Raw genomic sequence first — 18,166 nt, forward strand, 5'->3', positions numbered from 1 at the left:
ACTTATTTTTGAATAACATCTTGTAAAGGGTGATGACATTCACGTACAAGTACCATGTACAAGTAAGACTTGCCTACGCTACAAATCGGTAGTCAAGGCTTCTGAGAATACACAAGCCAAACATGACAGTGCAGCATGCTGCCTGGAATTTACAACTAATTCTTAAAGCAAGCTAGATTCATCTCTTCTCTCAACAAATGATCGCACAAAACTAAATGATTGCACCATATATCCGAAGTCCATGGCCATAAGCCGATTCAGAATTGTGAGCTGCATAGTTACTGTAGCTCCTGCAGGATGGCGCCACATGCCTGTGCGAGTGCTCATGATCGTCCTTAAGGTAAGCCGCGCACTCGTAAGGAAAAAGAGCAGCTTAAGGTGCGTGTTTCCAAACTTTACTCGTCCTGAAGTTGAGCTTTTTCTAAAAAAACTCTTTAGAGGATATTTAGAGGATCTCGAGCAGCCATTCTATTCCACTGTTGAGGAGAACCAAAGATGCAGCAGAAGCCAAGATAAAATGCCTTCAATCACTGCAGATCCTGAAATTGTTAACTGAATCCACGATGTGAGTCGCATAAATTCAATGACTGATGGATCTGCTAATCCTATTGCTAAAGCATTAAATTTATTTGGGCAATGAGTTGGAATTCTGAGTAATGAGCAGTCAGCCATGCAGAGACTTGTGGTGAAATTGGAGCCAAAACATGCGAGTGCAGATGATGAGGCCCATCGGGTAGAACTGCTCATTTTGGAAAACTTTCAGCAAGGCAATGACTTCCACGTTTGCTTCGTGATGTTCGATGCAACCTGGCTACATCATTGAGGTTCTAAAAAGCGCACAGCTGTGCCTGTAGCATAGTTCTACTTGGGGTGTCCACGACTAAAGGTAAGAACCCAGATATTTATTAGAAAAGGTTGATTATCTGGTATTAAAAAAAAATGGATGTTTCAGATTGACAATTATATGAATGGTTGTACAGTGAACATAGAGTACCGATGCAATTTAATGCCTCAAAGAATGTTTTAAAGACTAAAGTAGGAAGTTGTTGAATAGAGCCCTCTTTTGATGGCACCATGCCCCCACATTCGAGCAGCAAGATTAAAAGAACTACTGCTGAAATGTGTTGGCCAGCCACATTACTTACTCGCTCTTGCTCCGTAAGACTGCTGTTCACTTGTAAGGATATAATGTTTTTTTCAATAATTTTGGGGTCGTATAACTATGTTGAAGTAGGAAAGTTCAACCCCTTTAAAAGAGACATGCAGTGGACAGCAATTCTTGTCTTTTATATGAGGTGCGTCTTATAAGCAGGGCATCACGTATGAGTTTTTATGTCAACCCTTATTTAAACGTAGACAGACTGGTGTTTCTTATACCCATTTGTCTCGTACATTATAAAGGGGTTTTACTGTAATTTAACAACCAGTTTTCATGATTATTTCAGCAGATTGAAACCAGCTACATAAGCATTGTGAAACTGTGTCAAGCATCAGAGTTGCGTGAAATGAAATGAAGTTTTCAAAGTTTTGTTTTCTTTCATAATCTGGTACATCTTGCACAACAGCAAAGTCATCAGACTTGCTGGCTAAATTGAAACATTTAGCATGGCAGAAACAAAGATTCTGCACAATACGGATCTTGCTTATCTCTCATAAAACAGATGGACTATAGCACTGATAATGTGCCCTACAAGAGTGTTACGCCAAAGGATCGGCTTTAGATAAGCTCTCCAATTCGTTGAGATAACCTCTCCAAGTGGTTCATTGAGAACTTTTTCACCATTTTTTCTACGCTTAGAGATCACGCAATGCTCTCTCAATGAGAAATACATATCTGAAAGAAGCGGTGGCATCACTTCTCCGGAATATATGGAAAACCAGCTTTTGCTGGTATAAATGGTGATGTATTTGTTAAGTGCAGCCAAGAACCTAGCAAAAAAAAAATTATGCTGCACCTGAAGCTACAGTCACACAGTTATTTTTTACAGGATGTTCCTACGGAATATTCACAGCACTTTTTCGCATATATGGTGCCATCTCTTGTACACTTAAGACTGAACAGCCCTTGAGTAGTCTCAACGATGAACAACCCAGGGTTCTTATGGTACGCTAGAGATCTAAACCTTTCTCATCGGTAGCGGCTTCTGCCCACTGGGCTGAACACTCATCAGCATTTGCCCCCAATGGCACAGCATCTTCACAGCTTTTAGTGCAACTGGTGAACCTTTTATTACCTAGGAGGCTTGGTAGCACCATGTCAGGACTAAATTACGGGTTAGGTGCTTCGTCACCATCATCATCATCTGCCCGTGTTGCATCCACCCAAGACGAATGCATCTCCCAAATATATCCAAACTGCCCTTTCATGTACAAGTTGACTCCATTTAGTAATGACTGCAATTTTGTTAATTTTGTCACTTCACCTAACACTTTGTCATTTTTGACCATGTTTACCATCTGATATCTGTTCCATTGCTCTAGTCGACCATCGGTTATCTGTCCTCATGACATATTGGCGCTAATCTATTCTTTTCTCTTATTATCAACTAAAATATTGACTACGCCTGTCCTCTGGTCCTCTCTACCGTCTGCCTACTTCTTGGAGTGATGTATACCATATCACTTTTTGCTTTATCGCATGCTGTGTGACTCTTTGCAGTCACCCAAACTGCTCTGAAAGTTCTAGTCTAGTGTTTCAAAGCTTACGAACTGATTAAAAGGCTACAGCATGTGCACAGAATTTGCTTCTTTTCTTTCCTGCTCATACTTTTGGCCCTTACCCTATCTTCCAGTGCAAAGTAGCCAATAGAACTTTCAACTTGTTCAACCTATCTACTTTTTGTCTCTACTTTTCCTTCTCCTCCCATCTGTAAATGGCTAAGGTTTAGATCATTTTATACACACAATGGTGCATACAGTATTTGCATTTAGCCCTCTTTTAGACACTCTGCTGAAACATTCAGAGGCTGATTGCACATTTGGGTGCTCTGAGCTTGACATCAAGCACAAAAAGAGTTGCACAGTCATGCATGGTTTGTACTAATGTTTATGGTTGCAGAAGTTCATGTACGTATCAACTGAGTCTGCTTTTCTTCAGGCTATCATATTGCGCTGCATTAATATTCCTGACTATATTGCCCAAATGAAACCAGTTTGTGTGGCCTTCAAATTTGACAGCTGTAGCTCAGTCCCAAGCAGCCAGCTGTTTCTGCTACTGTGTAAAAGCTGTATCATATAATATAGGCTATCCCTACAAATGGCTCCAAATGTAGGAAACACAAGTGATATGAATAAATGGAACTTTCTTAGTAGCATAGGCACGAATGCTTAGAGTGGAATGGTTAAGCTGGTAAATGATATACAAGATTTACATATATGCTGGCTGCATCAGCTGTATACAGATACTAATTTTTCCTTTTTTTACATGTTTGTCCTTTCATTGTAACTACAGTCTCATATTTCCATTTTCGCATGAAAAAGAAGCAAATCTTAGACTCAAATTTCATGCACAAATTGCTTTTTATTGCATTCATTTTTAAGCAAACAAGAATCGTACTTTTGAAATTGCTCCTGGCAGCGGGGAACGTTGAACGAATCAATGAATGTTCTTGTACCGATGCAGTCGTATGCAACAGAAATTCATCTAAAGACCAATGTACCTTACTCTTTCTTGGCCACTGGCCCAAACAATTGGGAAGAACAAGTCATGTCCACATAGCTGGCATGCTCTGATGCCTCCCAGTAGACAACAAAAGGAAGGAAAGAGACCATAGGTTACATCGACTTCTCCTTTATTCACATATGCCCATAAAATGACGCCCAGGCTACAAACAATCACTGTTTGCTAAACTTGTTTTCGCCTCCACATGGCCGCAAGCTCTGCACTCTTCAGAAGCTGCCCCCACCTTCTGAAGTCTTAGTACATAGTATTATGATAGCCGTGAACTTGTCGCTACACTTTTCAGTGTAGCGTAAATTTTGGATAGAGGTGCATGAGCTGCACTGGCCATGGCAGAAGCGAAATCAAGTTTAGCTGCCCGAGAAAGTACTGTCGCTGCATGTGATAATAGTGTTTTTAGTTTTGAAAAAAGAAAAGAAAGACGCCAAGTTTGAGACGGCAACAGATTGGAGAACCAACACTCCAAAAAAGACGAAAATATTGCATGAGAAAAATAAAAATAAAAGTTACAGCAAGCGAAAAAAAAAAAAAAAAACCTAGGTCAGAGTACATTCATGCACTGGTAACAGTTTCGTTATCTCTCTGCAGCGCTGAACTGAAAGATGTTGGTTATATGGCAGCACTCGTTGTTGCTGCAGGATGGCATCACCGTACTCTATGCATCTGCACACTTCTCGCATTCAGTGTATGAGTGAGCTTCTCTTGAAGACGGAAAGAAAAACGGCCATCATCAACAATGAAAGAAATAATGCTGCTGATGCCATCCTGCTGCCCCGTTGTTGCAGAAGACAGAAAGAAAGTGTGTTGAAGGAAGAAACTTCGTTGCAAGAGGTTCAGGACGATGCACCTGGAAGATGATGGTAAGAGAGACTGAGAGAGGGACAGCAGGAAAAGGAAAAGAAGAAAAAACATTTAGCTGTTATTTTGATCAATCCATCATGCAAGCGTTTTTGATTAACTACATTGCTTGCACCTCGTTGAAGCACATTGTTTCGGTGCTCTTATAACCCTTTTAAACCTTTTCAAAAAGTAATGTTACAATATTGACTCAACTGTCTATGGTGTGAAAATGTTTCAGTAACTTGCTTAAAACACTAAAATAACCTTGGAGAGATTATATGAAAAGAATATTTGTTTGTTTGGTATTATGTGCATATTCATAATGGGTGAGGCCTTTGCCTTGCAGTGGGTATAGTTAGGCTGATGATGATGATGATAACTATGTGCAGTGCTCACAGATTGAAATGTGAGTGAGTGAGTGAACAAACTTTATTTAACCAGCAGATTGATGCGTGCGCCTAAGCCGCGCCAGGGGCGGTGGAGAGACCCTGTCTCTCAGCCGCCTCCCGTGCTCGCTGGATGGCCCATATTTGATCTGCTCGATCTGAGCTGATCAGCGCGGCTCTCCACCGTGCCCCAAGCTGTTCTGGGGAGACTGCATTGGCGTCCGGTATCTGTGCGCATAGTCCGGTATCTGTGCGCAGGTATAGTTCGGGGTAGATGGGATTTAGGTGCTTCGGGTTGGGAAATGTTCTAGTTTGAAGTCGCCTCCAGTCAACCTCCTGAGATCTGTCTAATGTGGAGCTAGGTGGTGGAAATCTGCGCCTCGAGTTTTGGTAGAATTGTATAATGTCGCAGAACCTAAACATTGTGGCCCTCTCCCACCACTCCTCTCCTCCCGGCACCTCATGTGAAGCTACATCGTGAGTGCGGTAAGCGAGACCTCGCGCTACGCTAAGAGCTTCCTCGTTGAGGTTGAGAATGGTGCCACTAAAGCTTTTAGTATAATGATTGATATGTGCAACTGCTGAAGATGTCCATGTCATGTCATTACAAATCTGGCCACTGAAGGTATTGGCTCTGATATAAGCTTGAGTCAAAATTATGCCAATGTGACAGATACCAAAAACTATGAAAACAAATATATGTGTTTTAGTTAGCTTATGGTAAATTAGCTTTTTTTTTTGTTGCTTTAGTTGAACCATTTTAGCATTCAAGTGCAACATGTATGCTTTTATAACAACTTAAAATGTAAAAAGCCACACACAGACATGTACAGTTCTGCTCAATATAACCTGAAACATGGGAGCGCATGGCCTCACATGCACCAAGATCACCCACGGCTTCCACTAGCCCTTATTTCAACAACTAAACACCGTTCTTTCATTTGGGGATGATCCCAAATAATAATATATAATTTAGCCATGAAGATGTGGGCAAGCTGAAGCCTTGTGGCTTCTTTAAACTTGTGGGACAATGCACTTCTTTACTGCAAGTCATATTGAGTTCAACTGTACATCAAAGTGCAACAGTTGATTCTTTTTTCTTTTTTTGCAAGATTCCACATTTGAGTATTACTGCAGTTGATTGAGTAGCACGTTCCTAGCTGACAAGTGCTGGTTATAGCATGAAGTAGAGGACTTACCTGGATAGCATCTGCTCGACTGTGCTGTGTTCATAGCTGGTCAGCCTGAGAGACAACATTGAGGGCAAAGCTGGCAGTGCTCTCCCCGCTTGCATCTGTAGCGATGACCTGGTATTGGCCCACGTCGGTTACAGTAGCCTGTGTGATGGTCATTGTGCAGGCTCGGCCATCTTGGGCAATCTTGTAGTGGGCACCCTCCTTCAGGGCATCACCATCCTTCAGCCATCGAACTGCAATACAGTCATTGTGCAACATTATGAACTGCAGTAAACAAACTATTTACGGCCTGCAATCCACTAAAAGTGAAATTTGATGTCTCAAACTGGTAATCATAACTATCTATAATGTACAACACGTTTTTATTGTGTACAAGTGTATCAATGTGCAAATGATGGCACAGCGTATAAAAACCATGAGAGTGCAGGGCGTTGCTTTGGAAACAGTTAATACAGTCGAACCTCAATATGATGAACACGAATGTAAAGAAGCAAATGAAATATTAATCTTGTCACTATTACGGTGCAGCTGACATATGTTTATGAACAGTACCTGTTATAACAAAACTATTTTGGCAACACATTAAACTTTGTCATTCCATCATTCAACTGTAGTTAGTAGCGAGATGTCACACCAGATGACAAAAGCTGTTCCAGTTCGCTTCCACCTTCTTCCAATTCTTGCTGCTGAACTTAGCGTGACACTGCAAAAAGCGTACTTGGCTTTGGCAAACCAAAAAATAATATAAAAAAAAGATGTTAATAAATAATATGATATGTTTGTCACCACACTTGTTACTCTTAGAGGCGCATATTTTCTCCTCCGCATAAGTGCATGTATCCATAAATAGCCTCTGGCTAAAGATCCAGAGATTATTCACAAAATACATTGTACTGCACTGAACTGAGTGAAGCTATTATGCATTGTTGTTGTTATTAAAACGAACAAACAGAAAAATCTAGCTTCAGTGCCTCTCTCCACTTATTGTAATAATGTTAGTGCCAAATTACAAAAAAAAAAAAAAATACGGGACCATACAGGTGACAATGAATTCATTTGAGCTACAGCAAATGCAAGTAAAATAGTGTCAAACCTCCGAGAGCTTCTTTGTCCGTGACACACTTGAACACAACTGGCTGGCCTTCTGCTGATGTTGCCGACCTTGGATATGTAGAGAATCCAGGCCCCACGAGTGGCTCACCTGGAACTGAAAAAAAAGGGGGGTATTCAAAATAAAGTGGTGCTGGCTAAACAAATTTATGGGACATGCTGATGTGAAATTTTACAAGTACACATTTAAAAAGCTAATGTCAAGCCTTACATATTGTTACGAGTAACTTATTTATTAAACTATACGCGATGCACAGAGCTCGACGAACAGGATGGCGCCAGTTCATCAACAACCAGCAACTGTCGTCGTCTTTCTCGTTCATGCAGCAAGGCTACGGCGGCTGTTCTGTATCAATATGACAGCACTGTGTATCCATAGATATTGTCATGTTGTGGTAACAACACAGAATTAAATGCTTTCAAAAGCACGAGTAAAAAATTGAACTCAACATTGGCCAAACTCTTGCCTGAAAGACAAACAAGACTTTTAAATGACAGCAGTGAGTGCGGACATCAGTCATAAAATCTGAACACACAAGTAAGGTATTCTTGCTATTTGCATAAAATGTGTCACAACACAATTCAAAGTCAAGATCGTGCTTCATAGGAACACAATTCAAAGTAATTGCTAATGCTTTAACACAGCTGAGAATGTGTGACAGTATTCACACCACATTTACAATCTCATCTGATAGTACTCTTTTGCTCTAGAATAGGAAGCGATAATATATTTCGCCAAGCACCAACTTGACGATAAAGACTGAAGAATGGTTGCCAGAATAAAGTAAAACAAGTGACAATACGCATACCTAAGACATCCAGGGTGCAGGTGCTGAATGCTTCCCCAACGTCATTGAAAGCTTCACAGGTGTAGGTGCCACTGTCTTCTGGGTACACTTCGGCAATCACAAGTTTGTAAACATCACCCTCCGTCACATATTGAAAGTCCTTGCTAGACTTAATCTCCTTTTCATTGTGCAGCCACACAACATCAAACTTGTTGGAACCTGCAATAACATTTTTGTTTATCAACTCAAACTTGTCTCTGCACATTGACAATGTGAAACGTCTGAAATATTCCTTTAGCATTGCAATGAACTGCCTGCCGAACAGTGGCTACCCCAGTTTACAAAAAATGAAGCCTCCTGGTTACTAGCCAAATCAAAAGTAATTTGGGAGCTCGTTCGCGTTCCATTTCAGTGGGTAAAATAACGTGTGAGCAGGTCGTTTACCAAAAATCTTTGGAATTTTCTAACATGCTGCCTCATCAGGAAAGCTTTTGCTGCCTCCCGACTATGTTGTTTTTTGTAAGAATTGGCAGCAGAAACAAATTTTGCTGAAAGCCAGAGAAAGTACACATGCCTATTAAAGAACAGAGGAAGAAAAAGCCATGTACAGTGAATTCCTTTGACAATATGTGCATGCTTATTGATTGCTTTGTTCTTACCTCTAATTGTACATTGTAGCGTCACCGCATCACCATCCTTCACAACATGGCTCTTAAGGTGCTCAGCAAAGATGGGTGACTTGCCGTCGAAGCCTTTTGATTCTACCTCCTCTTTCTCCATGGCTATTGCAGGAAAAAAAAAAGAAAGGAAGGAAGAGAAGTGAGCAATGGTAGCTAGTCAGCTCATGTTTAAAAAGTGTCAACAAGGTAAATCTAATTTGAAAGCTCTTGCATATTTAAAAACACTACTGCCTTTCACATCAACTTTTATTAAAGATAACATTTATGCTTAAGTGTAGAGTAAATTTTAGGTTCGAAGCAAATAGCAATTTGGCTCAAATAATTTCAAATCGATTTGAGTAGTATATATCACATATAATAAAAAAGTGAGCATATTTGTCACGGTCCAATTAACCTGCGCGCACACACACACACACACACACACACACACACACACACACACACACACACACACACACACACACACACACACACACACACACACACACACTATATACTGTAAGAATTTCAAACTGAAGCAGAGTGTGTGCTAATGTCATTCTTTTTGGTTCAAAGAAAGTGGAAGCAAAGCAACTTTGAATAATAGCAGGGTTTCCCTTTTTCTAGAATGCTAGCGATAACTTGTAAAATGTGTTATGTTTGAAAATTTACTATACTTGGAGCATATAAGCTGATATAAAATGTGTAATGGAGCTTTTAAACTTAAAAAAAAAAATGACGAATCGATATAAGAGTAATATGTTCATTTAACCTTGAAGTGTGGCTTCACGGCAGTGCTAATTTTTCCTGGAAAAGTGCATTCACAGTTAGAATTTCTTCACTACAGTAAAACCACCTTTACAAAGATTTTTACATACACTAATTTGTCAATTATGAAATCTTAGAAATTTCCAACAATTTAAATTCGAGCCAAAGGAAATTTGGATACGTTAATATTCGTTCAAATATTCGAAGTGCTTGAACGTTCGCACAAGGCTAATGACACTGGCAGTGCAAGTGTTTGTAAAGACTAGACAAGTGGCTTGGTGCATGCGATACGAGAGTTAGTTGCAGCGAGAAGCTCTTGTGGACTAAGTTTCTTTCAGTGAGCTGAATGCATTTCAATTTGTAATATAGGTGTGCAAAGCATCACAATGTCTACTTGTGCTTTTTTACACTCGCATGGCGCATCAATTTATGCTGCTTATACGAGGTTACTTACGCAGTACGGTGAGCTTGCTGCGTGTTTCCGCCTTGCCTTCGGCATTGGTTGCTGCGCAGACGTACTCTCCTTCATCCTCGGGGTAAACTTCACCAATGGAAAGACTGGCTTCACGATTTTTGTACTTCAGGCTGATGATGTCCGAGGATTTCAGAGACTGCACACGTGACACAGAAAGATTAATCAAAACGAGCATAATGTGTACTTTCTCATTATCAGACTGTTTAAGCTGATTTTTTTTATACGACAAATGCTTAATATCGCCACTGCAACATGAATAAAGCTAGGCTTTAGTAGTTCTTAGTTTGTTAATGAAAAATAAATAAAGTATAGCTGTAGCTATTGATAAGACACCTATAATGCTGCTCTAATTGAAAAGTGAACATGTAGTGACCATGGTTACAGGGTCACAGCTATTGTACAATCAAGACTAGAATGAGAAATCAGAAAGCTACGGTTTAGGAATGCAAAAGTAATGAAGATAACAGAACATAATCAACCTCAGTTCTGTAGAAAGCAGAAGATCAGTGGTGCATAGACATTACTGCCAGTTATGCTCAGTGCCCTGACTTCCGACATGCCACAACGACCCAACAAGCTAGCGGCTTGACTCATATAACATGATACAGAAGTGTTAAGGAATCCAAACCTCGCCATTCTTGAACCACTCCACGGATGGCTCAGGGTCGCCGTCCACAACGGCTTTGAGCAGGAGGGGTTCACCATCCTTAATGCTCATGTCCTGAAGACCAACCTTGAAAGATGGTGCTACCATGGGCAGGGCTTCATCAGGAACTGTGAAAGAATGAAATGGCTTAGAAACTGATTTTTGCAAGCAGGTGCATGTCCAATATAAGTGTAGTTTTTTCTTTATTAGAAATAACACTGCCCTTTCTTTATGTTCTTAACCAGACCTTAGTAGTCCTTAAAACAGTAAATATATTTTTATATAGAGGTTACTAACAGACGCGGTATATACACTTATACCATGTCCATATAGCAGATGTGGAAAGATAAAATGACTACTATCTGTACACCAAGAGTAAAGCAAAATATTTGCAACAGGAACTGTTACAATGTACCAGTCTTCTAACAGCTTCCAATTCAATTAACATGACCTTAGTTAGACAGATCAAGTCAGCCCCTAATGAAAAAACGTGTCAACAATACGTTGATTTAGGTAAGTTGCTTAATCTTTGAAGGGTACACAAACAGTGCAAACAAGGAGAATAAAAGAAACACGTACGACAGAATTGGTGCTGATCCTGTTTTATGTATTTTTTGTTCTTGTCGTTTATGTTGTATATGTACTTTGATAAAATGTTTCTGGGGGCACATAGTGAGGATGTAGAGAGATATTACACTGTTTACGAAGAGTAGCAAAAAAATTGCAATGTAGTGAAGAGTTCAGCCATATCTCAAAGTTCTTTGATGCAGAAGCAGATGTGGCGTGAAGTTCTGCATGGTAATTTTTTAACACATGCCATCACTTTTCTCAACACATTTGCGGCTCAAAAGTTATGAATTCATCACTTTCAGAGGTATGAATTTCAGTTCTCACTGATTAGATGAGCTAACAAAGAAACACGTAAAGAAAGAAGAAAGGTATGCAATGGAACTTCACGTTAACTGAACTCTTATAAATAAGTGGTTTGTATAACGAGAGCAATTTTAGCCTTTAATGGTAAGCCTCCCATCAACACTATTTTTATATTGCGTAGCTCTGCAGTGCACTAAAAGAAATGCCCATCACCATGGAATGTAATACCAGGAAAATGTGAAGGGATCTCTGAGAGTGATCAATCTAGAATACATATTTAGTTAAAACAGGTGCGTAATGATACTTACGTTTAAGCTCCTGTGTCGTAGTCCGAGAACGAGATGGGCTAGTGCCTTCTGCTCCTTCCTTCTTACCATAAGGCTTCTGAACACGCTTGGTGGCTCCAGTGTCTGGCGGAGGTGACAGCTTGGCAGCCGCAGAACTTAGCGTACTCGCAACACGGTCCTTTGCAGAGTCTCGCCTAGACAAAGATGACACATCCGAAGCTTTGTAGTCAGTTGTCTTCTTGTCCACCGACTTGTAATCAGATGACTTGTAATCAGACTTATAGTCGGATTTGGACTTGTAGTCTGATGTGGACCTATAATCCGATGAGGACTTGTAGTCGGATGAGACTTTGGAGGAAGACCTGTAGTCTGACTTGTAGTCAGATTTGGACTTGTAGTCAGACTTGTAGTCAGACTTATAGTCAGACTTATAGTCCGATTTATAGTCAGATTTGTACAAACTGCTTGACTTGTAGTCGGAGCTAGCCAGGTGCTTGCTCGCAGACGAGTAGTCCCTGGCAGAATAAGATGACGAGACATCGCTGACCCTTGAGCTCTTCACAGATCGGGTATCTGCGAATTTGGAGGAGTGGCGCAAATAGTCGCTCTTGGAGTGCAGTCCTAGATCAGAGGCTCGTGCATACGAGGACAAGGAGGAGTCGTAGCCAGAGTAAGCGGGTTTGGCAGAGTAAGGGGTTGGCGAGGCAGGAGAGGCTCCTGTGTGATGTTGTATCACGGTCGGGGAATGGCCTTCAGGTAGTCTGCGGCGGTCTGCAGTGGAAATGGGCGGAGAGAGAGAGTGATCTGATGTCAGAGTTGTGCATGTCCGCGCATGTCGCCTTCATGTCCCAACTGATGAGAGGGCTTCAGTGCTTGGGCTAATGCTCCGTCAAAGGCAAACCAGGAAGCAGGATGAGTGGCTGCACTAGTGTACTGCTAATGTGCTGGACTGCTGCGCCAAATAGTTTTTCGAATAAGTGTGATATGTGCCAGGCCTTATCGTGCCAGAGAGAAGCACTTGCTTGCATTTCTGTGCCTTTTGGTCTGAACTTTGAGAAGATTTGTTGGTGTTTTTTACAGCCTGATGTGAAATGCTTAACCTACAACTAAAAAAAAATATAAAAAAGGCGCTGCCTGACAGAGACGTCTAATTATAATGTATTAAACTGGGCTATCTCGTGCATACTAGCAAAATTCAGTAACATTGCAAAAAACGGGACAAACAGTGCTTCATCTATCACAATATGTCGGTCCCGCTTCTTGCGCTGTTGCCTGAATTATTCTGGCACTCATATAATCACAATAACAACTGCTTACTTAAAATGAAGCAAATTCAAAGCTACGAGCAGTGAAAATAATGTTGCATCATACCAATGCCTGTTGGTATACTCAAAAGAAATTTTCAAAAGCATTTCTGCCCTCAGTCTTCAGAAGATGAGATTGCAAGTATAATGACAAATGGCAGCAGAAATTGTAGCCTAGGTGTGATTGTGGTCTTCATGCGAACCAATCAGCACATTAGAAGTATAACTTAGTGCACAACAGAGGCCAGGTATCTGGCAGCAAAAACACATCAACAAGCAAAAGAACTGATGTCCTGATTCCTGGTTTGTACTGGACTGTTTTCGACTTGTAGTTTATGCAGTTGTAGCTGTGACTGCACTGAAGGTGTATTTATGTTAAAGGTTTAGTTAATGCATGTTGTTGTTCTACTCATTCTGTAAATTCCTAAAATTTAGCAGACATGTTCATGAAATATTGTGCTGTGGTATCTTGTCATAAAGTATGCTTATTTAACCTTTGCAACATGCATTCATGCAGCCAAAAAATTTTTTTACGACCATATACTCGGGGAGAAAATTAAAAGTATATGGTGCTTTACCTGAGCGGTTTAGAGTTGTAAACTCAATGTATATTGAGACAGTATTCTAAATTTTGACACAGTTTTAAAAAAAGAATGCATAAGCAGTCACTTTTGTGGCGAATGTCCCCAGACCAAAGAGCTCATGGCCAGACTATAGACTAAGTCATGTCGGAGCAATGTGGTTGTCAGCTGGGGTGACTTGATAGCACAGGAATGCTCAGGCTTCTATAAACCTCTACAAGCAGAGAGCAGGTCCGCAGCAATCAGCATATAGCTGTCATGCAGCTTCATGTTGAGTCTGACCTCAAGCAATATGGCCTGGGGACGATTGCAACAAGTAGTTTGACAATTTATTTCAAGCTTATCAGAAACTTCAAATTGAATAAAAGAATATGTTCTTAGTACGTTAGAGGATTATATGCCATGCCAGGCATAATGCGATTTCTGGGACAAGGATAATGCAATGACCATAGGACTTAGTAAAAGGTTGACAGTGTTGTTAATCCAACACATGCACTTCACAGTCTCAATGGTGCTGAGGAACTGTAATCACAGAGACATTATAAACAATGCATTAAAAAAAGACAAAAAAAAATTGCACGAGTAATTACCAACACGAGAACACGACAAACATTAACAATGTCCTGGACGTTTGAAGGGACACCAAAGAGAAACATGGACTTCATTTAGATTGACAGACTGCACACTAAAAACTGTGATGCCATATGTTTCACTATCATAAGTTCATTATTATCAGAGAAAAACGAGGTCGAAGTTTAGGTTTTAAATTTCACGCTGAAATTTGCACACATGACATGAAAAATTTCAAAACATATATGTCACATTTTCAATACATTCACTCGATCAAATTTCCTAAAAGGTTGTATCCTAAGTCTGTGGCATACACAGGTGACAATGCACTTCATTTTTATCAATTAGAAGCTATGTAGGACCCTGTAGACACCTTAAAAATTTATGATGTCATAGTGTTTAGTGCTGAAACCTTAAGGTGGTGTCTCCACCCCCATTTTCTTTTCGAGCGTTTCCTCGCTTACGAAGCGTTGGTTGCGGTAGGAGTGGTGTTTCCAGGGTTGTGAAATTGTACTTTACTATGTAATGCATACGCAGAAAATCACTGTGCTCTTTAGTGTCCCTTTAATTTGAGCAGATAGTTTTCTCTGCTGGGTTGTAATTGGCACACAGAGTTCACTAAAGCTGTACGTTAAAACAATTGTGAGACACGTCAGCACAAGAACACTAAACACATAAGAGCAAAACAATCTGTGTTAAAACAACACACAGACTTTGCAGAAATTAGGACAGACTAGTCACTCAGCTTGGTTCCCAGCCTGCTTTCAGAAAGTAACGCCGGTTTCAAAATACAACTGGAACAACCGTAACTTGCGTATGAAATGATGACCATTTTTTTGAGCCAACATAGAATCTGGAAATCAGTTTTCATTTTGGTGGCTGCACCTGATACGCAAGTTACGCCTGTAGTATGAGCATACAGTGAGTCATAACATCAATGCATGCAGGGAACAAAAAAAAATCATTCAGTGCTCTATTGTTGCACTGCAGCACAAACCTATCACGAATGGTGTCCTGGACCAGTACTGACCTTCAACGATGAGGAAGCAGCTTGTTTCATCCTCTCCAAGAGCATTTTTGGCCTTGCAGACATACTTGCCGGCATCTTCTTTCTTGCAAGTCAAAATCTCAAGCGTCACTACGCCATCCGCATGGGACATGTTGTAGTCAAACTTGCTGAGCTCTTTGCCGTCCTTGTACCATTTGATCTGCAGTTTAGAAAAAAAGTGTGAAGCTCTGGTTTTGGTGCTTCTCTAGACACAGTTTCTGAGTTTGTTTTCATGCAAGAGTCATTAGGATGCACGTGCGCTGCATCAGACAGATATTTATGAACAAATATTTTCTTTTTACTAAAGCCCTGACCTCTGGATGTGGCTTTCCAGACAAGCAGCAGAGAAGCTTGACGCCAATGTTGGTCTGGATGACACGAGGCCGGAGATGGAATGTGAAGCAAGGAGCGCTGTCGGCGGGCTCCTCCCACAAATCGTACTTCAGAGGCTCTCTGCGCCTCCTGCATTCACACAATGTGAGAACATCAGTGCTTGAACTAGTATAAGAAAAACTTGGGGGAATTGGTGGTGATCAATCGATGACATGCTAGAGCGCTAATCATACGAAGACAGAGAAACGGTCTGTCCCCATTCATTGCCCTCTCCTCCTTCAGCGCAGTAGCTTTTCAACGATGCATCAGCACTCAAATTTAATAATAGCAAACCTTAGATTGGTTGATGGCTTGATTGCTTTTGAAAACTGACTCAGTCCTAACGAAAAGTATTACCCCCGTATTCACAAACGCTCCTCGACTCGACTTTCAGCTTTCACTTTACAGAGTTGAGCACTGTGCCACCGCTCAGCTGAAGATGACGCTGCGCTACTCAAGAATCGCAGCAGATTATTGGTGATATGCAGTGACTTGCCATGCCTAGAGACGGCGCTCCTATCGGCTTTCTCAAGTGAAGGTGAAGCGTTGAGTGAAGGGACGTTCTAGAATACGGGGGTAAGTGTGCGTATATCCCGAAAATTCCTCTGACACAGCTATGAACACCAGCGCTTGCTGTTCATAGAATGTACTTTCTCATCAAGTCCACCCGGTGATTCAAAACCCCTTTAAAATATTGACTGCAAACAGAAATACAGGCGTCTTGACTGCAGCAAACTCAGATATTAGCTGTAATTTCATTCAGGTAATGAACAAAAGATTTCTGAGAAAAAAAAGATGACAAAGCAGGAAATCAAGATATCTCACCTGACAGGCTCCTCTAGCCGGACTTCTGGAATCGTGATTGGCATAGCTGCGGAGCATATTAGTAAAAAAGTAAATAAAAAATGACAGCAATAGCAATACATCAATTGAAAACTACAAGCAAACTTGGACACAACAAATGCATCAATTATAGCATAAATAACTGGGTTAAGGTCATAGACACCTGCAAGGTTCTCCCTCAAGGGGGAGCTAAGTTTTCTTATACAATCTGTTCCACTCTCTCATCAGTCGAGTCCAAAAGAAAACTTGCATTTTGAATAATTACGGAAACATTTCGCACCCTTCTTAAATGATTAAGGGGGGTGGCCGTGCTACCCTACTGCCCCCTGTGCACACACGTATAGTTAAGGTAATCACACTCAGTCATAATTTTTAGTAAGTCGGGTATGCAGTGTTTAATATGTCACTTACTGGCTTATTAAATAGTCTACATTCAAGTAATGTAGCTACATCTAGCATCTGAAATGTTTTTGTATAGCACTGAAAAGTGCATCATACTCTGATTCACATGCCTGGAAAGTAAATAAAGCCAAAGGAGCGATAGCTTGTCTATTACCTTGAACATTCAGGAAGACAGGCTCCTCTCTGTAGCCGTAACTGTTTTCTGCACGAATGATGTACTCGCCACGATCGTCAAGACGACACCGGTTCAGAATAAAGTAGTAGTCGTCGCCCTCGTAGCGCTTCATGTGCTTTACGCTCTGCCGAAGTTCGCAGCTGTCACGATACCTGTGACATAATAAATACATATGTGAAGGCACCTTCTAGCACAACGGAGCCTACTCGGAAATTACGGGCTTGCTGAGCTCCATTGACAGTTAAATATATAAGCCTGGTTTAACTGTTACGATGAAGCCGCGTAGCTCCACTATATTTTATGTTTACAACGTCACACATTTCATAAATTTGTCATTTTTGCAGCTACGTCCACATCATCCACTTGGACAGATGTAGAGTCCCAGAACATTTGAGACTACACTTCAGCATTACTTCATAAGAATGCTTTTCAAGACATATAAACAAGTCATAATTTCAGCCAAGCACCTTCTGCTTATCAAGTAGCACAGATGACATTCTGCACAATAAGTAATGCATTAAAACCTGCCATGTTTTGAAGCACAATAAATCTGTAAGCAAGGAGGAATGGGTGTGACAACTACCAAACTAAAGGATGACCGTCATGTTCATTTGGGAGAAATAATTATTATTAATTGCTGGGGTTTTACAAGCAACGGCATGACTTTGTCACACACTGTTGTGGAGGACTGGATTCATTTCAACCATCTGGGGCTCTTTCAAATTCACATAAATTCAAGCAGACAGGAGCTCATTAGATTCAGCCCCCACTGAAGTGCAGCCACCGAGGCTACAAATTGACCTTGTTCCTTTATGTGTGAGAGAATAATGGACACAAAATAAATAACAATGACGGACATGATTTCTCACCATGTGATGGTTGCAGGTGCAGCAGCAATAACCCTGCAGTAAAATTTGGCGCTTTGTCCTTCAAAGGCAAATGCACTTGTTGGTTTGATGACAAAGCGTGGTGCCGCTTGTCGTCGATCTGAAAGCACAGGAAACAAAGCAACATTTATGATTATTCCCAAGTGCATTCACAGTGCAAGACAACTTTTTGGAAATGAATACATTTAGGAGTAGTAGGCATATAGGGAGATGAACAGTATGCTCATCAACTTCTTCAGAAAGTTGCTGCTTAAGACAGCAGCTATAAAATATAGAG

The 18,166-nt window shown here is 40.8% G+C and overlaps 1 protein-coding gene across 6 annotated transcripts in view; it reads right to left on the reverse strand.

Annotated features, from left to right (window-relative positions):
- Nucleotides 1-4,058: 4,058 nt before the first annotated feature.
- Nucleotides 4,059-18,166, reverse strand: part of bt (projectin protein bent) — a 201,363-nt gene continuing 187,255 nt past the window's right edge. For 4 of the 6 annotated variants that reach the window (XM_075875041.1, XM_075875038.1, XM_075875042.1 and 1 more), the window contains 13 exons: nt 17,872-17,989; nt 16,982-17,154; nt 16,408-16,453; nt 15,525-15,672; nt 15,193-15,370; nt 11,729-12,478; nt 10,530-10,675; nt 9,881-10,037; nt 8,659-8,781; nt 8,021-8,218; nt 7,195-7,308; nt 6,105-6,334; nt 4,059-4,549 (listed from right to left, as the gene is read on the reverse strand). In XM_075875041.1, the coding sequence (XP_075731156.1) occupies nt 6,135-6,334; nt 7,195-7,308; nt 8,021-8,218; nt 8,659-8,781; nt 9,881-10,037; nt 10,530-10,675; nt 11,729-12,478; nt 15,193-15,370; nt 15,525-15,672; nt 16,408-16,453; nt 16,982-17,154; nt 17,872-17,989 (2,351 nt within the window). In that variant the 3' untranslated portion in view covers nt 4,059-4,549; nt 6,105-6,134. The remainder of the gene's footprint in view (nt 4,550-6,104; nt 6,335-7,194; nt 7,309-8,020; nt 8,219-8,658; nt 8,782-9,880; nt 10,038-10,529; nt 10,676-11,728; nt 12,479-15,192; nt 15,371-15,524; nt 15,673-16,407; nt 16,454-16,981; nt 17,155-17,871; nt 17,990-18,166) is intronic. The other 2 variants (XM_075875040.1, XM_075875039.1) reach the window with 2 other exon arrangements.

The sequence above is a fragment of the Rhipicephalus microplus genome, chromosome 10, assembly GCF_043290135.1.
Source record: "Rhipicephalus microplus isolate Deutch F79 chromosome 10, USDA_Rmic, whole genome shotgun sequence".
NCBI lineage: Eukaryota > Metazoa > Arthropoda > Arachnida > Ixodida > Ixodidae > Rhipicephalus > Rhipicephalus microplus.